At 46.7% G+C, this 24,142-nt stretch overlaps 1 protein-coding gene across 2 annotated transcripts in view; it reads left to right on the forward strand.

The window, feature by feature from the left end:
• RAB43 (RAB43, member RAS oncogene family) overlaps window positions 1–24,142 on the forward strand; it is a 32,643-nt gene continuing 8,501 nt past the window's right edge. Inside the window, exon 1 of one of the 2 annotated variants that reach the window (XM_001488943.7) lies at window positions 1–363. In XM_001488943.7, coding sequence (XP_001488993.1) covers window positions 160–363 — 204 coding nt within the window. In that variant the 5' untranslated portion in view covers window positions 1–159. The remainder of the gene's footprint in view (window positions 364–24,142) is intronic. The other variant, XM_070237160.1, reaches the window with a different exon arrangement.

The following is a 24,142-nucleotide window of genomic DNA, read 5'->3' on the forward strand; positions in this document are numbered from 1 at the left end:
TCCGGGCCGGCCCGGGGCGGGGCGGGGCTGGGGCCGGCGCTCGCGGCGCCTCTTCCTCAGGTGTTGCGGCGGTTCCACGTCGCCAAGCGGCCCGCGGCTTCCTTGAGCCCAGGCCGCCCTCAGCGTTCCGCGCGCCGGCCCTTCGGCACCCGCGCGGCCATGGCGGGGCCGGGCCCGGGCCCAGGGGACCCGGACGAGCAGTACGATTTCCTGTTCAAGCTGGTGCTGGTGGGCGACGCGAGCGTGGGCAAGACGTGCGTGGTGCAGCGCTTCAAGACCGGCGCCTTCTCGGAGCGCCAGGGCAGCACCATCGGCGTCGACTTCACCATGAAGACGCTGGAGATCCAGGGCAAGCGGGTCAAGGTGGGAGGCCGGCCTGGCCCTCTCGGGCAGCCGCGCCGCCCGGGCTCTGACGGTCTTGGGGCTGGGCCAGGGACCCCGGAAGGTTCTCCCTCAGCGAGGGGACGCGAGCGCCCCGGGTCGTCCCGAGGTTACTGGCAAATCCCTTGTGCCTCCCTTCCCCTTCCTCCTGTCGGAGCAGGCCTGAGCCTTGGGGTCGGGGCGGGTTCGGGGCGCCGGGCGCCGGCCTGGGGTGGGGTGCGTGCGTGTGCCCGAGCCGGAGGCCCTGCGTCCCCGAGCTCGCGTCCTGGGGGGACTTGGCTCCAAAATCGCTTCGCCAGTGGAAGGCAGCGGGGCTGCTCGGAGTGCGGGGGACGGAGGGCGCCTGGCCGGCGTGACCCTCCCACCGCGGTCGCAGCCCCCAGCTCGGCCCTCGGGTGGGGAGCCCCTCCAGAAGCTACCCCCCTCCACGCCCCGGAGGGATCAGGAAGTAGTTGCTTCTGGGACCCGAGGGCCAGAACTTTTTGTCGGTTTCCGGCCTGGCCACGCCTCCCCGCAGTCTCTTTGTGGCCCGGGCGGTGGAACTTTACTCCGCAGGGGCCGCTCTGGTCCCCGCCCCCGGCGAGAGTTGGATGGAAACGACTTCACAGATGCCGGAAGGTGGGGGAGACCGTCAGGCGTGGCCGCGGCTCCGACAGAAACAGCAGGATGCAGTTGCCACAGTGTCCTGGCAGCGGTTTGGTAAACAGTGTTGGTGATTAGTGAATCAGAGTGTCTTAACCTGGTGTCAGCCCTCCCTCGTGGAGCGGGAGACCGTGGCAGGACGAGCGTCGTTCCTGCTCAGTAGCTTCGCTTGACTGTGCTGTTAGAAACCCTTCCCGTACTCTCCGGGTTTCGAGTTCACGTGACCTCCAGGACAGCCCTTAAGAGCGCTGGGCAGGGGCAGCACGGGCGAGTGTTAGCTGCTGTTATCGCCATGTTTTCGAGAAACTGAGCCGGGGTGATGGGAGTCCCTTGAGCCCTGATGCTGTGGCGCTCTGCCTCCCCGGGCTGCTCTAGGCCTGCTTGTGGTTGCCTTTCGCTAGGATACTTAGCTCTTTGTTTCTGCAAAACTGGGATAATTTCTGGGTGTTGCCTCCCTCCTGCCCCACCATGGAGGAAAAGTAAGCCAACAGTCTTTATATGACCACAGTGCCTCTAGAGTAGATGTGACAGGGGAAGCGGAAACTCCCTGCCTGAAGAGTTTTTTTGAAAAATAGTCTTTGGGGTTTCTGTGTGTTTTTGGTCTCCTTGGGATAGGAAAAAAGAGCAAAGTGTGGCAGGCGGCTTTGAGTCATTACTTGGGACCATCCCTTTAGAGCAGGTGGTGAGGGGAGGGCTGTGGGATAGGTGGAGTGTGTCCCTGGACGGGTCTGCCCTGTGATGCCAGCAGCCGCAGGGAAAGTGGAGTGTTAAAATATAGGCATAAACAGCAGCGGTGTCCTTGCAGGCTGTTGGCCTCTCCCGCTCCAGTGTTTGTGGTGGCCCTGTGCTGACCGTGGTCAAGGAGGGGGCAGAGTGTTCCTGTTTACCTGGCGAGATAGCAACCTGTGCGGAGCCCAGGGTGTACTGTGTACCTGAGCACAGGTTATGCAATACAGGGCAGGCGGTTCGTGATTTCTTTTCCTGATGGTCACCTCCAGGTTGTTCTAATTCAGGAAGCAGCCTGGCGAGACTGGGAATGGGGGAACAGTGTAGGTATGGTAAAGCCCTTAATAGTTATCATCACCGTCCTGCTTGAGAATCAGTTGTGTGCCAGCTGTTTTACAGATGTGTTATTAACCCCTTCTCACGCAGGACAGGCTTGCTGCAGGGCACCCAGCTAGTAAGTGACAGAGGTGGGAATTTTTCTTACGGTTTTTCTGATTCCAAATTGTTGAGGTCTTTCCCCTACACGAGACTGCTTCTTAGAGTTTGATTGTTTGGAGTGGGAAAGCCTTTGGCAATTATTTACCTGCTGGTTTTGCAGTCAGAGGAACCTGAAGCCCAGTGCACTGAAGAGGCTCTGAACTGAAACTGAGCAGCAGTGGGCGGGGGACAATCTCTCAAGTCAGGATTTCTGGGCTCTCCTGACTCAGCAGGAGCAAGTCGTTTTTCCTCTCTCCAGTCTGTTTGCTCATCTGTAAAATACCTGTGAGGTGTCTTCCAGCAATGTGATTTAAAAAAAAAAAAATAGAGTTTATTTGTTTACTTATTTTTTCTTCTTCTTCTCTCCAAAGTCCCCTGGTACATAGTTGTATATTCTGGTTGTGAGTGCCTCTGGTTGTGCTATGTGGGACGCTGCCTCAGCATGGCCTGATGAACAATGCCATGTCAGCGCCCAGGACCCGAACCAGCAAAACCCTGGGCTGCCAAAGTGGAGCTTGCGAACATAACCACTTGGCCACAGGGCTGGCCAAAAATCGGGTTTACTGAGGTTTAATTTACACACATTGAACTTTACCCATTTTAGGTGTACAGTTCTGTGAATTTTGACAAACGTATGTAGTCCTGTAACCATCACAATCGAGGCATAGAATACTTCCATCAGCCCAGAAAGTTCCCCTGTGTCCCTTTGTGTCAGTGTCCTCCCTTTTCCCCAGCCCCTGGCAACCACTGATCTGTTTTCCGTCCCTATAGTTTCAGCAGTGTGATTTTAACTGGAACCTTTGATGAGCCAGATTTCGTTGTTGTTTCTGTAGAAAGCATGTCCACGTCAGGGATTTAGTTTACACCCCTTCCAGGGCCTGTCCGGGGTCCAATAAGCGTCCAGCGTGCTCTCCTAAACCTCCTCTCCCTGTATTGCTGGCTTTTGTTGGAGCTTGAGGAACCTTAGAGGTACATCACCTAGGGGTTTTCAACTCTGAGCTCCGTGCTTGGGCTAAAGGGAGAAGGTCAAGAGGCCACAGGTTCAGAAGGACCTCAACTAGCTTCGCACCCGACCAGAACAGTATTACTTTTATCTAGTTTTATATTGAGGGTTTCTGGGCTCTACTGTTTTGTATTTGACTAAAGAGTTCTGCTGTTAAAAAATAAAAAAGTGTGAGGGGCCAGCCCAGTGGCGCAGCGGTTAAGTTCACACGTTCCGCTTCGGTGGCCCGGGGTTCACCGGTTCGGATCCCGGGTGCAGACATGGCACCACTCATCAAGCCACGCTGAGGTAAGGGTCCCACATATAAAGTAGAGGAAGACTTGCACAGATGTCAGCTGAGGGCCAATCTTCCTCAGCAAAAAGAGGAAGATTGGTGGTGGATGTCACCTCAGGGCTAATCTTCCTCAAAAAAAGTAAAAAATAAAAAAACAAAAAAGTTTAAAACCTCACAGATCTAATTAAATGCCTTTATTTCTGCAGTCACTTCCCATTGCAACCAGAATAGCATCCAAACTCCTTACCTGAAGAGATGGGCTGCTGTCAGCCTTGCCAACTTCCTCTCCCTCCTTTTGCCCCTCATTCACCACTCTCCAGCCTCGATAGCCCTTTTGATCCTTCAAATATGTCTGCCTCAGACCCTTTGTGTCTGTCCGCCTGCCTGTCATACTCTGCCCCGAGATCCCTGTGTAATGGCCACTTCATCATTCAGCTCCCACTGTGAATGCCACCGCTTTGGAGAGAGGCCTTCCCCGACCTCCCAGACCCTCGATCCCATTCCGGGATAAGATCAGGAGTAAGTTCATAGCATTTTCCAGGACTTGAAATTGCCTCGTTTGTTGGTCTCCTCCTGTACAGTGTCAGCTCCTTGAAAGCGCAGGGATCCAGTCTGCCTGGTGTACCTGCCAATCGCTACACCTACACCAGTATCAGACATGTGGTGTTCAATATGTGTCTGTTAATTGATTTTTATTTATGAAGAGGAAGCTGAGGCCAAAATAAGTGAAGAGACCGGCATGCCCAAGGCCACACACAAGTCAGTGGCAAAACCAGGATTTGAACCCAGGGTCTGCCTGGCCCCTAAGCCCCGTGCTCATTTTTACATTTGATCACCCTTCTGAGTCCCTCTGAGTTCATAATGATGACCCCAAGATTCTGCAAGTTAATGAATCTAGTAAAAATGCAGTTGTGGCCAATGCACTTTGAGGGAAGAATGTGGACTTGGGCATTTTATGGATTTTTTCAGTAATAAAAGTTGAAACCCCAAAGAGTTTCAGGGTGTTTGTCAGCTAACAAAACACCTTGCCAGCCCCAAACAGCTCACATAGCCTGCTCTGCTGGTGAGTAAGGCTCTGTATGTGTGATGAGTTCCTGCGCCCTACCCTGTGTGAATTCATTTGGCTCTAGCTATGCAAACTGAACTTGGAGAGTGAATCTGGGTGCTGCTATTCCTTCAAACTGTGGAGTCCCTGAAAGAGAACACTGGATTAGGATTCTGAAGGTCTGGGTTGTATATCCAACCCCTCCACAACCACGGCCAATTCCTTTTCCCTTCTTGGAGCCCCAGGCTTCCTCATCTGTGAAATGGGACTAATGATCTTCGCTCTGCGTACTTCTTAGAGTTGTTGGAAAACTATGGACGCGATTAAAATAGTTTAAAATTCCCTTTATATATTTTTCAATATATAATCCATCCACCTGGTTCAGAAATTGAAAATGTCAAAGACGTTAAAGGGATATAATAAAGAGTCGCCCTTCCACCTTTGCCCCCCAAGCCACCCACTGCCCTCTAAGAAGAGGCAGTCAGTGTTACCTATTTCTTGTTATCCTGAAAGTGCAATTGTAAATAAAACCAAAGAATTACAAATATAAGGAATTATCTTATTATTGCTGTTGTTACCATTTTCCTCCTTAGGTTAGACAGATTATTTCTTAACGTGTCCCTCCTCAACCCCTCACTCCTCCCCGCCTCACTGTCCCCCAGGAAATCTCAGCTGCTTCTCTACTCATTCTTATCTGGGACGACACAAAGGCCTGTTATGTAAACTCGTTTTTGCAGATCACTGGGGACACAGGTCTCTAGTCCACACACAAAGGTTAGCCTTGTAGCCTTGTACCCCTGTGTTTAGTTCTCTATCAGGTTCACTCTCCGCTCGTTGGGGTCGCTGCCAGATCTCTCCTTCACAGAAGTAAAGTCTGTGCCCTTGGGCCTGGGCCTCCAGATTTCAGGACCTTCGGCCTTGGCTGTCAAGCTTCCTTTGGCCCTAAAAGTCATCTTTGTTTTTGTGGCATTTCTGAAAGAGGGGGCAGGGCCGAGGTAAAAGGAAATGGCTTCTCTTTAAAATTTGTATCCTCAGTCCTTCCAAATAGGGGTCTGACTTTGCTCGTGTGTTCTACCTATTTGGATAAAATTGGTTTGACTTTTTCAATTTTGATCAGAAATAGCAAAAGGACTGTTAGATAAGATATAAGTTCTAGGTCATGCTGGTTGTCTGAAGAAATCTGTTCTTGATGCTGTGACAGCCATCCTCATTGTAAAATAAGCCTTGCCTCCCGAGGTTTCTGACAGTCCTGAGGCAGCAAGTGTGATGGAAAGATAGTGGAAAGAGGGCCAGCGTTAGAGCCCGGCGCCAGGTTAACATCTTGGCTTTGCTCCATAGTGCCTTGGGCGTGTGATGTCACTGCTTCTAGTCTGTTTCACTTGCAAACCCCCTAGCTTTAAGGACCATAGTGGATCATCAGTAGATGGGAACTGACATTGGTGTGGAAATCACCTGAGAAAGAGTGGCGAGGGGAATCTGGAAGCTTGGCTTCTCAGCCTGGCTGCCCAGCTGACCTTGTGCTAACTTGTGTTACCCTGTCAGTGAAACGGAGAAAAGAATGCCTGCCTTACCTACCCATATAGGGTTTTCTGTGTAAGAAAAGGCAAGAGCCTGGCCCCCATGGCAGATCTGGGCAGTGATGCCACACCAGTCAGGGATCACAGTGGGAGGCAGAGTCGCACAAGACCTTTAGCACCTTGCAGGTCCACCTTGCAGCTCATGGTGTTGACATGTCTCCTTTCCTTGCTTTCATGTCGTTGGTCTTTAAGCCCGTTTATGTTTTCTTTGTCTTCCATTGGCCTTTGTGTAGTGCTAGGCCTGTGGTAGGCCCTTGGAGAGTCCTGACACTGAAGGGTTTCCTTTTGAAGCTTTGGGCATGAGGAAATCATAGAGTTGAGTGGTAATAGAGTAGCTCTCCCTCCCACATCTACTGCATCTCGTCACTTTTTTTTTTTTTTAAAGATTTTATTTTTTCCTTTTTCTCCCCAAAGCCCCCCAGTACATAGTTGTATATTCTTCGTTGTGGGTCCTTCTAGTTGTGGCATGTGGGACGCTGCCTCAGCGTGGTCCGATGAGCAGTGCCATGTCCGCGCCCAGGATTCGAACTAACGAAACACTGGGCCGCCTGCAGCGGAGCGTGCGAACTTAACCACTCGGCCACGGGGCCAGCCCCTGCATCTTGTCACTTTTCACCACTGTTCTCATACAGTGTTCCCTTCAAAGCTGCCCTGTGAGAGACTCCCATTTTATGGAGGGGAGAGGAAGGCCCGTGTGTCGCAAGTCAGAACCAGAACCTAGCCTTCTCGCTCCTAGTCTGGTGCTTTTTCCTTATGACTGTATCATACTCTCTACCACCACCAACATACACGCATGCACACAAAGGTGTGGGACCAATTTAATATCTAAGCTGTCATATATCACTTTCATGTTACATTTTTATTAGCAGTATCATATCAACATACTAATGCCAGGTGCTTATTAAATAAATCCTTATTAATTTAGATTAATTGGGAGAAGTGGTGCATATGACAGTATGAACAAAAGAACAAGCCCATCTTCTAGAATGGCTTGCAAAATGCTGTTTTACTGAACGTATAGTGATAGAAATCAAGCAAGTATTATTAGATAAAGGGCCTCTCTAACCTGCTTTGACGGATTAATAAATAAGGACTGTTTGTCACTAATAGCTCCTATCTCTATACCATCACACATGTATCCTTCTCTCTTCTTCCTTGCACTACTTTGCCTTGCAGACCTCCCTTTCCTGCCTTGGAAAAAGGCACACTTAACCCTAGATGAGGTGGGTGAGCATCAACAGTTCTTAGGGTTTTCCCACATGGTCATGAATGACTGAGGTGACACCATCCCAAATATGTGACTGAGGAGTAATGTGGCTGATTTTTTAGCAGTAACAACCTGGAACTTAAATGTCTAAATGAGTGCTGTCCCTTTCAAAGTAGTCTCCTTGAGAGAGTGTCTGCATATTTCCCAAATGTTTAATCAGCTGCGATGGTCCCTATTCAGAATCTTTGGAACCTGCAGCTCTTTCTTTTGGCAGGTCTTTCATGGGTGGATTTGCTGATTAAAAAACATCAGAAGGTCACGGGAGCCTACCATAGTGTTAGCAGTTCTTTGGTCCAAAATGAGGCCTGACTATAAAATCATAATTCTGGTTCACGTTAGGCCAGAGGGCTTGCCCAAGCCCCTGACAGCAATGTTGATGTTTTGGGCAGTGACAGTTCATTGTATGGGGGTTGCCACCTCAGCATGGCTGATGAGTGGTGTAGGTCAGCACCCGGGATCCAAACCTGCGAACCTGGGCCGCCGAAGCACCACAGGTCTGGGCCCTGAGGCTGCTACTTTTTAAGGGGACAAGGTTCTTCTTGATTTGAGAGGCCTTCAGCTCACAGCTGACGGGTTGGTGGGTCTTTTCTCCTTGCATCAGTTTCCTATCTGTGACATGAGGATGTTGGACCATGTGATCTCCGAAGGATTCCACCATTCATAGAAAAAAGTTGCTTGTAATTTCAAGACAGGTAATTCCCACCCCTGCCATTTTTATGCCTGAGAGTGTAAAAATTAGATATTTTTAAAATTAAAATATTCTGTTTTCCAATGAAAAATGATTTCTTTTGGTGTAACTAGGTTTTTACTCTTGGATTTTAACTCTCTAATGGGGAAACAGATAGCATATGATTTAATGACCAAAAAAGTGGATCATAGCTGTCAGAATAAACTTCAGTTTGCTAGCTATGAATTGGTAATGTCTGCCATGTTTACATGATAGAGAAAATACATAGAAAAAGTCAGTTTTATGAAATATGAAAATTCTATGAAATATGTAGAAAAATCACATATTAAAAAATTAGTTTTATTATTGAAATCACAAGGTAATACCTCAATGGAAACCTTGACTCTGCAGTTTTCTTTGGGTTATTTTCCCCAGAATAAGCCCTTGACAAGTGTTGGCTGAATAAACCAGAGAGTGAGGGAGAGAGAAACGGGAGCCATATCTGAGCAGGAAAGGGCGTCAGTGGATCTGGAAGTTCTGCTGGAAGAGTGGGGTTCATGCAAGAGCTGGAGGGCACCTGGGCACGGAGTGGGAAATGAATGTGAGCTGAAAAATGGAGAACTCATGGGAACTCAGGGGGTCCCCTGCCGCTGGGCAGGAGAGTGGTGATGGATGGAAGGCCCTGGTGCATTAAGATACTTCGGGGCAGTTTGCTGTGCACGTGTGTGTGTGTGTGTGTGTGTGTATCAACAGATTATTATTTTGCTTTACACAAGTTGTCCTTACCTGACGATATATTCTGTCTAAAGTAGCACTCTACCAAGTTCGTTTGTTAAAAAAATCTTTATTGAGATAGAATCCATGCACTATAAATTCCCCCATTTAAAGTGTACAATTCAGTGTGTTTTTGTTTTTTATTTTATTTACTCACAGAGTTGTGCAAACATCACCACAATCAATTTTAGGATATCACCCAAAAAGGAACCTTCATGTCACCCCGTCCTCCAGCCCATGGCAACCACCTGTCTACTTTCTATTTTATAGAGTTGTCTGTTCTGGACATTACATATAAATGGAGCCATATGATATTGCGGGGTTTCTTATGGCTGGTTTCTTTCACCGAGCATAATATTGTAAGGTCCAAGTTACTTTTTATCCCTTCCAAAAAATGCTTTGTTTTTTCTTCCTGGCACTTACCTATACCTCAGGTCCTGTTCACTTGTTTGGTCCCAGGCCTGGGAGGGCCTGTGAGCTCTGCCTGTGTGCCTACCCCTGACACTGCGCCGCCCCTGCTGGTGTTGATGAGTGAGTGAAGCGCTCTGCCCTCCCTGTTCAGTGACTGACTCTTTGCACCTAACGAAATGCATCCGGGCTTTGGTTGGATGGATTAATTGTCTCTCTTCCATGTCTCCCTCTACTAATTTGGAAATATATGCATGCTAGTTCTACTCATCATGTTAAATTTTATATATGTATTCAAACTTATATTTTTCTATCTACACACTAGAATTACTGCTTATTTCTTTGACTTGAAGAAGAACCCTGGCACACTTTTTCTCCCTCCTCGTTGCCTCCATCTCGATGATTTCTGTGTTGAAATCATCTAGGATTTGAGTTCTAGATTGTTAATTTTTTTTAAAGATTTTTAAAAAATTTTTTCCTTTTTCTCCCCAAAGCCCCCCAGTACATAGTTGTATATTTTTAGTTGTGGGTCCTTCTGGTTGTGGCATGTGGGATGCCACCTCAGCATGCCCTGATGAGCAGGGCCATGTCTGCACCCAGGATCCTAACTGGCGAAACCCTGGGCCACCAAAGCAGAGCGCGCGAACTTAACCACTCGGCCATGGGGCTGGACCCTGTTAATTTTTTTGACATCATGCGTTGACAGTTACTTAGACAATCCCAAGTTCTATTTATTTATTTTTGGTTTGCTCTTCTTTATTTCTTTGTTTCATTTTCATTTTGCCTGAATTGTTCCTCAAGTGATTCTTACAGAAAGAGTGTGTAAGTGATAAACTTTCGGTAACCACATATCCAAAATTAACTTTATTTTCCCCTCACTTAGATGTTAGCTTGGCTAGATACAGAAATCTACTTATAAAATAATTTTCCTTAGAACTGTGACAATACTGCATTATAGTCTTAAAGCTCCCAAATGCTGCTGGTGTAAAGTCTGACTCTAGTTGAATTATTGTTTGCTTGTGATCAGCTCTCTTTTTATAAGCATTTAGGTTTAAAAAAAATGATTTCTGATGTTCTGAAATTTTACCATAGTGTGTCTAGGTTGTGGGATAGTTTTCATTCATCCTCGTCTGAACTCAGTAGGAATAATCAATATGAAAATTCCCATATTTCTAAAGCTCCAAGGAATTTTCTTTTATTTTTTTGATTAGCTCCTTCATGTCATTCCTCCTGTTCTCTCCTCTGGAGGTTGCATAGGACAGGAGCTGGAACCTTGGGTCTGTCCTCCATATCTGTTACCTTTTCCTTTGCCTTGACAGCTTGTTCTGTTGTGCTGCGTTCCAGACAGCCCCTGGGCTCCACCTTCCAGCTCACTGATTCACTTTTCAGCTGTATCTGTTCTGATATTCATTTCATCTTTTGGTTTCTTTATTTTGAAAGTTACATTTTCCATTTCTAAGATCTCTAGTTGGTTCTTTTTCATATCAGTAATATTTTCATTGTAAGGATATTATTAATACTCTTTTATTTTTCCCAACTTTTTACTATGAAAAATTTCAAACATAGGAAAGTTGAAAGAATAACACATTATACGCCATGGATATTCTATCTAGGATTCAGCAATTGTTCATTTTTTGCTGTATTTGCTTTATCTTTCTATATATGTAATTTAAACTTTTTTAATTTCAAAGTAAGTTGCAGTTAGCATGATACTTCACCCCTGGATACCTCAACATACAACTTTTAAGGATAAGCACAATACCCTTATCATACGTGAGCATATCAGTATTTCTACAATAGCATCTACTGTCTAGTCTATTTTTAAATTTCCTCAACTTTGTCCAAAACGTCTTTTGTCGTGTTTTCCCCCCTTGAACCGGAGTCCAGTATAGGTTTAGTTCAGAACAATGCTTCACTTTTTTTAAATGACATTGATTTTTTTTTCTAAGAATCACTTTCTGGATTTGTCTCATGGTTTCCTCATGGTGTCTTTTCACTTGTTCCTTTATTCCTGATATTTCCTGTAAACTGGAAGTTGAGCTTAGAGGCTTGATTAGACTTGGATGAAACGGTTTTGGTGAGAATGATTCATAGGTAATGTTGTGTACTCCACTTTATGCCGCAGGAGGGGCCCACGATGCCAGGTTCCCCCACTGCCAATGATGCCAAGTTTTATCGCTTGGTGAGGGTGGTGTCCACCAGGTTTCTCTATTCGTATTTGCTGTTAAAGATTCCTCTTTGCTCTCGTAACATTGTTTCTTGGAGTATCATTTAAGAGCCATGGTCTTGAGCTGGCCTTTTCTGTCTGGAGCAGCAGGGCGAATTGAAATGAGATTAAAAGGGAGAAACTCGGAAATTTAGAAGGTGTTCTGTCAAGCTTGATTATGGTTGTTGGCTAGAAGTCACTATCAGACACCCTCAGACATAAACTGTGCCTTGGGGAGCTCATTAAATGGCAACAAATTCATGGTTTGTTCGTCCATTCTGTAAGTACCTACTCTCTCCCAGGCACTGTTCTAAGCACTGATGAGAAAAAAGGTAAATAAGAGACAGTCCTTGTTCTTCAGGAGCTCACATGTAGTTGGGGGAAGATGTGAAAAAAATGTGTTTACAAATGTGTAAACAAGTAACTACCACTCAGTGCCATTAATGCTGTCTCTGTAGTGACTGTGATTTCTGAACCAAGAACTGGGACGCATGGCCTGACAAGTACACATGTGTTTATTGTGGTGACAGCAGGACTGAATATTTACAATTAGGAATGTTCCCACAAAGCAGGGCCCCTGCGCTTGCCATGGCTGTCATAGGGATGCATGCCGAGTGCCACAGGGGCACAAAGGGGGCAGCAATCCACTCTCCCCAGGGTCACAGAGGCAGTGAGGTTCGAACTGGGCCCTGGAAGATAAGTGGGAGTTTCCAAATGAGGAAAGACAGAAAAAGAGCTTTGCCACCAAGGCCATATATGTGCAAAGCCACAGAGGTGTGAAAGAGGAAGTGTGGGTGTTTGTCCAAGTCAAGTGTAGCTGGAGTGTTGGGGGAGATATGACTGTGGAGGCACTTAAGACCAGCCTTCTGATCATGCTAGAAGGTGTGTCAGCTATGTCTTGACATGCTAGAAGGTGTGTCAAACTGTGTCAACTTTGTCTGGGGAGACTCACCACTTGTCCTTGAGGGTTGATGTGGAAGGGAGGCATAATGAGCAGTGAGTGGGGGCTGGGCAGCACAGGAGGTCATGGCTGAGTGGGGCCCCCAGTTTGGCCCACTCTCCATTAATCCAAGTTAGCAAGGCACAAGAGGGACAGTTTGAGGGAAGGCCGAGTTCACTTTGGGACATATGGCGTCTGAGCCCCCTGTAGGCCAGGCCCATGCTACTGAGGAGTTTTGGGAAAAAAAGAAACAGGTTGGGGTTTCAGGGAATGATTGCAGAGGCTGTGAGTGCTCCATGAGACCGTTTACCGAGGATGTCAGACCTTGCAGCCGTGTCTCTAGGAGTGCAGCCTTCCCTGGTAGGCATAGGTTGTTGCCGCAGGGAGCTTGCACTGCAGTTCACACTGTTTGTTGTGGACTCTTGCAGGCCTAGCCGGGGCCTGCCCGACTGGACTGAATCGAACGGAAGGGCCCCTGGTGTCCTCTCTGTTTCACTCACTCCTCAGGTTTCCCTCTAATGCCTAAAGGGGCCTGTGAGCGTGGTTTGGGTGGTGGCAGGGAAGAAGGCCGTGGAGGAAAGGCTTGAGTAGTGATAGATGGTCTCGGCTTCCCTATGAGAGGGAAGAGGGGGGTCTCTGGGGACCTGGCGGCCCTTTGCCGGTGACCAAGGCAGGACTCATTGGTGAGAGGTTAGAGTCTTTTACTACCTTGTGTCTTTTTCCCACCAAGACTGTTCAGGAAAGGGTTTGACTGATTCCTCCAGGAGGTGTAAACATCAATGAGATTTCTTGGAAAAAAATACAAAAAGCAAAAACGCATATGGTTTGTGGAAGAGCTGTGCACACAGTAAAGGGTGTGGGGTTTTAGAGTCAGACACAGCTCTTCTGCCACTTCTTTCCTGTGACCCTGTGGCCCCTCCTGTAAAAATGTAAGACTTACCTTCTAGGGCAGCCGCGAGGATGCAATGGACTGACGGATGTGAAGCGCTGGCGCCTGGTGGTTCTCAGACACGTTAGAACCCCGCCTGCGCCCCGTGCTCCCGCTGGCCCCTGCAGCTCACTGCCGTTCCCAGGTTGCCGACGAGGAAAGGCAGACTCGGGAGGCTACCGTGACCCTCCTCGATCACTCAGCTGGTGGAGTAGAATGGGAACCCAGGATCCCCGATCTCTCTTACACTTCGAACTGCAGATGACCCTACCAAGGAGAGCTGTGTTTTAACAAGGGACAAAGAAAGTATCTCTGATGCTGGGATCTTGAGCAACCATGTTTAGGGGCAGGAGGAATTTTGGGCTTAGAAGCCCGTCCCCAGCCCTTACTGCCCTCCACAGAGGAACCGTCTTGTCCCTCTAATACCATCTGTATTCAGGTCCATGTTGCTTGCCCCGCCCTGTGTTGCTAGCCCAGCACATTCTCTCCTTTCTCTGCCTCACTTGGTGTCTGTCCACCTGCCTGACTGTCTTTACCAGCTAACATACTGGAGGTTTTGCAGTGTCTCACGTCGCTCTTAACAGTGCACCCACGTCTTGGTCTGTGGCTCATTTGTGAGCCATGGGCCAAGCTCTTCCCTGGAGAACCAAAGCAGGAGAAGTGGCAGCGGCTGGCCAGAGGAGTGGCCTGCAGATTCCTCTTCCTGATTCGACTCACCACATCCCAATACACCATGAGAAACAGCTCAGGAACCTGTAATTGGGTCAGTCTGACCAGTTTCCAGAGTTTTGTCCTGAGAACTCATTTTTCCAAGGTCCTTGTCTGCTATGAAGAAGCAGGGAACTTCGCACTGCCTGCTTTGTCATACAGGAGAAGACTGTTCAAACCAAATCCTCTTCTGTTTCCAGCAGGAGGGACGGCGCTGGATGCAGCCTCTGGGAACTGAACTGCCAGTGGTGCTTTTAACCTAATCAACAGGATTGATTTCCCATCGGGCGCATGTGAACTCACTCCGCAGGAACAGCAGCCACGAACCCCTGGAAAGAGCTGTAGCCTGCTGTGTCTCTTGTCTCCCTCTTGCTGGCCTGCCTTCGGGAGGGTTCCTTCCTTGTTGAGTGCCTGCTTTGTGCCAGGTTATTGGTAGCACAAACAATAAGATGGGGTCTGTCCTCTCACGAACCCGTTCTTGATGGCAACAGACAGACTTACAAACCGGGAGCCCCATGTGGACAGCCCTGGGCCAGTTCCCACTATGAAGCCTGTTTGTTTGGTCTACAGAGTGATGATTTGCTGGTTTCTTTTTCATTGAAGTTGCCTCAGGCAGGATATCCTTTTCTGTCATCTTCCTACATTTTATGTTCCTTGGCTGGCCCCCAAAGGCACCTTAGTGTGGGACATTTGACTTAAATGGATAACATATTCCGTGGTGTGTGCTGTTACAGAGGCAAGAATAAAGGGCTATGGGGGCATGAAGGAAAGAAGGATGAATTCTACTTAGGGCTCTGTCAGAGAAAGCTCTACTGACCAGGTGACTTTTGAGCTGGGGTCCTGAAGGTTAGGTAGGAGTTCACCAAAAGGTCAAGATGAATGCAGTCTATCCTAGAAAAAGGAGATAATGACAAGAATGATAATACCCTATCATGGGTGTGGGGACTCAGAGGGACAGAGTAAACTGGTATAAAGCTTAGAAGAGAAAATGAGCCTCATCCCTCACCCTGAGATGGTGCTTCCCAGACTGAGGCAGCAATCTGTGGGCCTGAGCCCTCCCATCAACAAGGTAAAAGAAGGACCCGAGACCCAGGACTCTTGCTGCTTTGAAATCCCCACCCTCCCCCACCCCTTTGAAACTTATCTGACTAACCCCTGCTGAGTTGGACAGTGGGGGCACCTCCCCTCTTCTGAGCATAAGCGCTTTGGGAACCCTTTTCCATCCTGATGGGCCTCACTCCCATCCTCTGTGCCCAGCACAGCAGCTGCTTCTGGACTTTACCCCAGTTATCAGCAGGCCAGAGAATTTCCCCTAAAGTCTACTGTAAGAGAGAGCCTGGCTGGGGAAGGTCAGAGAAGTGGTGGGAGGTGAGAGAGTTAGGGAGGGTGGGCTTGAGGATAATTCACGGTACAAAGTCCCTGCCTGTTTGTCAAGTAAGAGTGCAGGCAGAGAACTTCCGGTGGGTGGAGAGGTATGCGGGGTGGGGTGGTGGTTTCAATTTGGCAGATGTTCTCAGTAGTTTAAGGCCGATTATGTACTCTGGGTAGTGAAACACACAACGGTTAGCTTTCCTGAGCTAGAGCCTACAGTCCAAGCCACTAGACAAAGACCAGGTGGGCAGGATAACAGGCTCTGAGAGCAGAAACGGTACTCATCCATCCAACAAATGTTTATCCAGCACTTTCTACATGTCAGGCACTATGCTGGGTGCTGGGCATATGTGAAAAGACAGACACAGCCTCTGCCCTCATGAAACTCCTATGAGGGAAAGACAGTAAACATTTAAAAAGTGTGTGCAGGGGGTTGGCCAGTGGTGCAGCGGTTAAGTGCACACGTTCTGCTTCAGCGGTTCGGATCCCGGGTGTGGACGTGACACCGCTTGGCAAGCCATGCTGTGGTGGGCGTCCCACACATAAAGTAGAGGAAGATGGGCACGAATCTTAGCTCAGGGCCAGTCTTCCTCAGCAAAAAGATGAGGATTGGCAGCAGATGTTAGCTCAGGGCTAATCTTCCTCAAAAAAAAAAAAGAAATGTGTGCATGTTGATGTGCGTCTGTCAGGTCAGGCAGTGGGGGACACTGAAGAAAAATAAGTTGAGGTGAGGGGGTAAGATGGGCTGTTCTTTTAAGAAAGGGTGGTCATTCGAGGCCTGTCGGTGGAGGTGATATTTGCGTATAGGTTGAAATGGAGAGAGGAAGCAGTCACGTGACAGTCTGGGAGAAGAACAGTCCCGTAGGGAGAACATCAAGGGCAAGGGCCCTGATATGGAGACCTCAGAGTCTTCAAGGACTGGCAGGGAGGCAGACACGGCGACGGCGAAGCAACAGCAGGTAAAGTCGGATCCTGCGGGGCCTTTAGGCCTGGATCCTAAGGACCTAGGGGATGCCGCGCAAGGGTGGAGAGCAGAGGAGTGACGAGATCTGAACACTGTTTTCGCAGCTCCACATTGGCTGTGTGGAGAATGGATTGGGCTGCAAGGGCAGAAGCCTGAGCAGGTTTGAGACTGTCTGCCTTGATCCTGGTGTGAGGCTTGGTGGAGGTGGTGACAAGTGTGAGGGGAGGGAGCAAGAAAGGCAAAGGCAGTGGAGACTCAGTGCCCATGATTTCCCGCTCCCTTAGCCCCTGCTGAGGACTGGCAGCAGGGAGGGAGGCAGAAAGACGGAGAGACGGGCTTGACCTCAGCTTCATGCTGAGGTGCCCTGGCCAATCACCATGCCTTCAGAGCCTGCTTTTCGCTATGACGTTGGGTTTGTGGTCTCAGCCTGCAGGCTCTGCTGAGGACGCAGTGAGATGGCGTTCCTGTCCCCTCCAGGACCCCACGGCATCCACGTGGTAGGTCCTGCTCTGGCTTTTGAGACATAGAGCCTAGGACTGTCCTCTCGCATAGATGGCTCAGGATGATGCCAGTCTGCTTGCCTGCTTTCTCATCTGCCTGTTTTTCCAGTAGCTAAGGTGGCTGATCAGACTCATTAAACTTTTCACCCAGCCTCCCTTGGGGGACTGCCTCAAGGCAGGCCTGGGGCTTTGGCAGAGGAGCTGTGCTTGGCTGTCGGGAAAGTGACGCCTCTCCCAGCTTGGGTTCTCCCACCTCTGTTGAAACACAGGGCATTTAGGCCAAGCGATTGGGCCTACTCTCCTGAGCCCTCTCTGCAATCCCACGGCAGGGGTGTTCTCCGCCTTGCAGCCCGGGTGCTACTTTACAGACATCAATCAGAACACATCTCTTCTTAGCCTGGGCTCCCCGGAAAACAGCCTAAGACAAGGGCGTGTTCACAGCTCGTTTGTTGTGAGGACTGGAGAGTGAAACAGAAGGAAGGAAACACTATAGAGGCTGCATGCTCAAGTTGGTCACTGCCGTGGGCAGGTGGGGCTTGATCTAGCCCAGGCATCCCCTGCCCCCCACTGGCCAAGGGTCCATCAATAGGGGGGTAAGTCCCTCTCACTTCTGTCTCTAATTAGTATAACTTTGTTCTGAGTACCTTCTTCACTGCTGTCTGGCCACACTGCCCTTCCTGTATCTCCAACATGGCAAGCTTTATTCTGTCTCTGGGCCTTTGCACTGTTCCCTCTGCCTGAACACTGTCCCTATAACTGGCTCCTCCTCATTGGGCCTCAGCTCAAGTGTCACCTTCCGTGACCACCCCAGGAGGCCTCCATCCCGGAGAGTCTCTGCTTTTACCTTAATTTTCTTCAGAGTGCTCATTATCCCTCTCTGCAAGTGTCCTCTCTGCCTTCTTCCTGTCCGCCTCCTTTCACTAGAATGTGATCTCTGTTTCTGTTTCATTCCTTGCAGTATCTCCAGTTCTAGAACAGGGGCTGGGACATGGCAGAAGCTTAGTATGTATTGAACGAACAAATGAATGACCCTTGCACACAGCCCAATTTATTTTTTTTTGGGACACTTTGTATATTCTACTTTGCCTTAAAGCTATTTCGCATATACTAAAAACATCAGCGAAAAATTGTAATAACTCAGTAAATATTGTTAAATGGATGCATTTATCCAGCACCTTCTCTGTGCTAGGCACTGTGCATATTGAATCTATCATTTGACCCTTACAGCACCTTTGTTTTTACAGATAAAAAACTGAGTTGAGTTTTAGCCCAGAGACAGCAAGCTGGTAAGTGACAGCACTGGTTTCCCATCTTGGGCCTGTCTGAGTCCAGAGTGCTGACGCTGCTCCCTTCCCTCCCTCCCACCAATGTTGGGGAACCGGGGGAGAGTGTTCCCAGTCATGGGAAGGACCTACTTTCCAAAAATACCTCCTCCCTTACTGCCCAAATTTCACCAATTGGTTGACCTAGATACCGTAATCTGTAGCTATTTTGTTGGGTTTTAATATAGTTTTTATTTTTATCAGAGTTATACTTGTGTATGGTTTAAAGATTTTATTTTTTTCCTTTTTCTCCCCAAAGCCCCCCGGTACATAGTTGTATATTCTTCGTTGTGGGTCCTTCTAGTTGTGGCATGTGGGACGCTGCCTCAGCGTGGTCTGATGAGCAGTGCCATGTCCGCGCCCAGGATTCGAACCAACGAAACACTGGGCCGCCTGCAGCGGAGCTCGCAAACTTAACCACTTGGCCACGGGGCCAGCCCCTTGTGTATGGTTTAGAGTCATTTGGTTCAACAAGTCTTGTTAGAAAAAGGTCTCCTGACACCCTCACCGCCACGCTCCAGGGGCGATCACTTCCAACTCTTCTTAGTTGATGGGATTTTTCTATTTCTCCTGCTTATGTTGCATCTCCCTCCCCCCGCACCTCCCCACCTGCCCCCAATTATAGGCGTTATCTATTGACTGCCTACTTTGGGCGATGCGAGTTTCACTGACTCACAGCACTACCCCAACCCCCATCACACACATGCACACTTTGTATCCTCTCAGGAGAGTTGTGGGGTAATATTGATTAGATCAGCGTTAAGTTCCTTCCACTCTATTCTCAAAATATACCCCGAATTTGATCACTTCTGCCTGTCTTCATCGCTACCACCAGGTTGAAGCACCATCTTTTACGGAGTATGGCTGGAGCCTCCTAACTGGTCTCCCTGTTTCTGTCCTTGCTCTCTTTTCATCTGTTCTCAGTACAGCAATCAGAGTGATCTTGTTGAAATGTATATCTGATTCACTCAGAACTCTCGTGGCTTCCCACCTCACTCAGAGTGAGGGCCAAAGTTCTCACTGCGGTCTGTGAGGCACTACATGATCTGGCTCCCTTCATACTTACTTCTCTATCATCCCCTATTACTGTCCTCCTTTTCACTCTTCTCCAGACTCACTGTTCTTGCTTGCTTTGAATGTACCAGTCATGTCTCTGCCCCAGGGCCTTTGCACTTGCACTCCTCTCTCCCTGGAATGCTCATCTCCCACATATCTGCACAGCTGACTTCCTCTAGCTTCCTGCACAGCTAGACATCTGCACAGTTAGCTAACTTTCTTTAGATATTTACCCAAAAGTTATCTCAGTGAGGCCTTCTGTGACCACCTTATCTAAAACTTCATTCCCTACCATTCACAGCTTCTTCCCTTGCTTGTTTCTTCCTTTTTATCACTATCTAGCATACTTATTATTTTTATTATTTTACATTAATATTTTTGCTTATTTTATATATTTATATATAAATAAGTATATTTTATAATAAATACTTATCATTATCTTAGCCTCTGTCTCCCACATTAGACTGTAAGCTTTTGAGGACAGGAATCTGCATCTGTTTTGTTGGCCCTGACATCTTCAGTACCTAGAACGCACAGCAGGTGTTTAATGAATACTTGTTGAAATAATTGAATAAATACATCCTGATTTGTAAACGCCGTTCATAGCTAAGTCATGTCGTATGCTGCCGTCATTTTTCATTTCCCACGTTCACTAGTTTTTCCTGGCAGTAACAGTCATCTTGTTTTTGCTTAAGTGTCTATGTATTTACCACTAATTCATCTCCAGCCTCTTCTCTAATTAGTATAACTTTTGTCTCCATCTGTCTACCATATTGTATAACTCTCCTCTCAATATATTGCTTTCTCTCCATTTCATCTTGAAGACGTCTCTCCCAGAGCTTTCTTGATTTCTATTTTAGTTTTTCGTGGTTAGAGTGATATTCTGTAAGAATTCAGTCTTTTGAAATTTATTGAGACTTATTTTGTGGCCCCGCATATGGTTCACCTTGGTGAATATTTCACGTCCACTTGAAAACGTGCTGTTCTGCAGTTTTGGGTGTGGTGTTCTGGAAATGTCAATTGGATCAACAGTTTTGTTTAGATATTCTTCATCTATATCGATACTTTTGTCTACTTACTCTATCAATTACTGAGACAGAGGTGTTCAAATCTCCAGCTGCAATTGCGGATATGTTTCTCCCTTTAGTTATTGTCGGTTTTAACTTCAGGAAATTTCAAACTCTGTCATTAGGTGCTTACATATTTAGTAACATTATGTCTTTCTGACAAATTGCCTCTTTTATCATTATGAAATGTCTATCTTTTGTAATTCTTTGTCTGGAAGTCTACTTTGATGTTACCATAACCATCATTCTTATTCAGTCATGCGCCACATAGCAATGTTTTGGTCAACGACGGACTGCATATGTAATGGTGGCCCCATAAGATCAGTCCCACATAGCCTAGGTGTGTAGTAGGCTGCACCATCTAGGTCTGCGTAAGCACACTCTGTGATGTTTGCACAATGACAAAATCGTGTAACACTGTATTTCTCAGAAAGTTTCCTGGTCATTAAGGAACGCATGACTGTACTTTCCTGTGCTTACTTTTTGTGATATATGTATATATTTCATTCTCTTACTCTCTGCCTATTTGTGTAGGTAGATACATATAGATATTATCTAGATAGCATATAGTTGGATCTTGCCTTTTTTCCAGTCTGACAACTATAGCTTTTAAGTGAAATGCTTCGTGCATTTATATTTAATGTAATTATTGGCATGGTTGAGTTTAAATCTACCATTTGCTATTTGTTTTCTATTTATCTCTTCTATTTTTTATTCCTTTGTTCCTTTCCCACTTTCTTTTGGTTTAATTGAATTTTGTTTTAAGAATACCATTTTAGGGGCTGGCCCTGTGGCATAGTGGTTAAGTTCAATGCACTCCACTTTGGCAGCCCAGGTTCACAGGTTCAGATCCCAGGCACAGACCTACACCACTCGTCGGCCATGCTGTGGTGGCGACCCACATATAAAGTAGAGGAAGACTGGCACAGGTGTTAGCTCAGGACTATTCTTCCTCAAGCAAAACAAAAAATAGAGAGAGAGATTGGCAACAGATGTTAGCTCAGGATGAATCTTCCTCGGCAAAAAAAATGGGGCTGGCCCGGTGGTGCAGCAGGTAAGTTCACACGTTCTGCTTCTCGGCAGCCGGGGGTTCTCTGGTTCAGATCCCTGGTGGGGACATGGCACCACTTGGCAAAAGCCATGCTGTGGTAGGCGTCCCACGTATAAAGTAGAGGAAGATGGGCACGGATGTTAGCTCAGGGCCAATCTTCCTCGGCAAAAAGAGGGGGATTGGCAGTACTTACCTCAGGGCTAATCTTCCTCAAAGAAAAAAAAAGAATACCATCTTATTTCCTCTGTTGACATGTTATTTCTCTTACTGATTGAAATAGGGCTAACAATATGCATCTTTAACTTATAAAATCTCTTTAGAGTCAATTTTGTAGCACTTCATACTTCACAACTACGCTTAACACTTCTCATTTCTCACTTATATCTGACACTTCACAAGTGCAGTAACTTTACAATGGTATAATTTCATTTATCTGCCCTCCTTTCCTGTGTGCTATATTGTCATATTTTTTATTTCTAGTACATTATAAACTCCACTTTACAGCCATTATTTATAATTTTACAGTCAGCTGTTTTATAAGGAAATTACAAGAAGAAAAATAGTAGTATTTTATATATACCTACTTATTTACAATTTCTGGTGGATCTCATTCCTTTTATAGATCTGAGTTTCCACTTAATATCATTACCCTTCAGCCTAGAGAATATCTTTTAGTATTTCCTGTTGTGCAGGTCTCCCAGGGAGATTCTCTCCATTTTCATTTATCTGAAAATATCTTTATTTCACTCTCTCTCTCTCTTTTTTATTTGCTGAGGAAGATTTGCCCTGAGCTAACATCCATTGCCAATCTTCGTCTTTTTTTCTTTTTTATGTGAGCTGCTGCCACAGCATGGTCGCTAATAAGTGGTGTAGGTCTGCCCCTGGGAGCCGATCCCAGGCCACCAAATCGGAGTGCGCAAAACTTAACCGTTAAGCCATGGGGGCTGGCCCTTCACCCTCATTTTTGAGAGATATTTTTTCCTGGATATAGACTTTGGTCTTGAAAGTTTTTCTTTCAGTACTTTTTTTTTCTTTTTATTACTTTTCAGCATTGTCTTCTGGCATCCATTATTTCTGATGAGAAATCACTTGTCATTTTTAATGTTCCCCTGTATATAATATCTTTTTTTTCCCTCTGCTTTAAAAATTTTCTCTTTTACTTTTGGTTTTCATCAGTTTGGTTATAGTCTGCTGTGATATATTTTGTGTTTCTTCTGCTTGGGGTTTGCTGAGCTCTTTGGATCATTAAGTCAATGTTTTCATCAAATTTGGAATTTTTGGTCTTTACTTCGGCCACATTCTCACTATCTTCCCCTCTGGGCCTGCAGTTATGTGAATATAGATTGTTTGATGTTGTCCCGCAGATCCTGTGGCTCTGTTCATTTTTCTTCAATCGTTTTTTCTCTTTGTTCTTCAGACTGAATAATTTCTATTGATTTTTCTTCAAGTTCACTGATTCTTTTTTTTCCCCTATCTCCATTCTGCTGTCAAGTTCATTGAATGAATTTCCCACTTCATTCATTGTACCTCTGTCTCTGGTCTGTTCTCAGCCCCGTAGGAGCCACTCTCTGTAAGGTTCTGGCTGTCTCCCCTGCTGTGCATGGATCCTCAGGAAAGAACTCACAGGACGCCCCACATAGACTCGGGGCTCTCACACCGCCTGCACTGCTTCTCATCCCAGTCGTATCAGCTGCTCCAGACTCTGATCTTTGCCTCCTCAGCTCAGTGGGACCACCGTGCTCTGCTTAGATTCTAGCCCACTGTCCTGTGGTCAGGAAACCATCCCCAGGTAGAGAGTCATGGCGACCATGAGGTGCATTTCATGAGTTTTGCTTCTTTCAGGATTACAGTCTTGTGCTGCTTGTTGTTTCCATCCTGAAAACGACAGTGTCCCGTATTTTTCAGTCTAATGGTTGTTTCTGGAGGGAGGGCTCGTCTGACGCTCGGTACTCTGCCGGAGCTGGGAGCTGCCCCAGAGCCCCGTGGCCTGCTCCAGATGGGCTGGCATCCAGGCTCGCTGCTCGGCTCTTGCTTTGGGATCTCTACCACCATCCTGGGGATTCCCTTTGTGCCTCTTTTGAGTTAAATTCGTTGTTTTCTGAATCCCACGTTTTCTTATTTTTGGTTGATTTCTTTGGGCAGAGGAACCTTCAGTAGCTTCCTGAGAAAGGGTAACAGGAAGGTAGATTTTTTGAGGCCAGTGTGTCTGAAAATGTCTTTATTAAACCATTGCACTTGGTTGATAGTTGATTGGGCGGAGAATTCTACTTTGGAAATAATTTTCTCTCATAATTTTAGGTGTTTCATTGAATATGTAATGTCATATGAAACTTTTATGTGGAACTTTGAAACGTGTTGTTTCTTTTTTTTTTCTCTCTGCAAGTTTTTATCGTCTTTTCTTCTCCATGGTTCTGGATTCCCACAGTCATGTTTTGCGTGAGTCTGTCTTCCTCCGTTGTGTGTGCTTAGTGGGCCTGTTGGATAGTTCTGGGGAATTTTTATGAAGTATTTCTTTGATTTCTCCCCTTGATTTTACTATTCTTTTTTTCCTGAAACTCTTACTGTCCTGATAATGGACCTCCTAGGCTGATTCTGCAATTTTCTTTTTTTTTTCCTCCATCTCTTTGTATTTTTTTCTTACTTTGGAGGGATTTCTTTAACTTTATCTTCCAACCCTATGTTGCATTTTTCATTTATGTTATATTTTAATTTTCAAGGGCTCCTTTCTTCTTTCTGAATGTTCCATTTTTTCTTTTTTTGAAATAGTGTTCAATCATTGTTTCATGGA

This window comes from Equus caballus, chromosome 16, assembly GCF_041296265.1.
Source record: "Equus caballus isolate H_3958 breed thoroughbred chromosome 16, TB-T2T, whole genome shotgun sequence".
NCBI classification, from domain to species: Eukaryota; Metazoa; Chordata; class Mammalia; order Perissodactyla; family Equidae; genus Equus; species Equus caballus.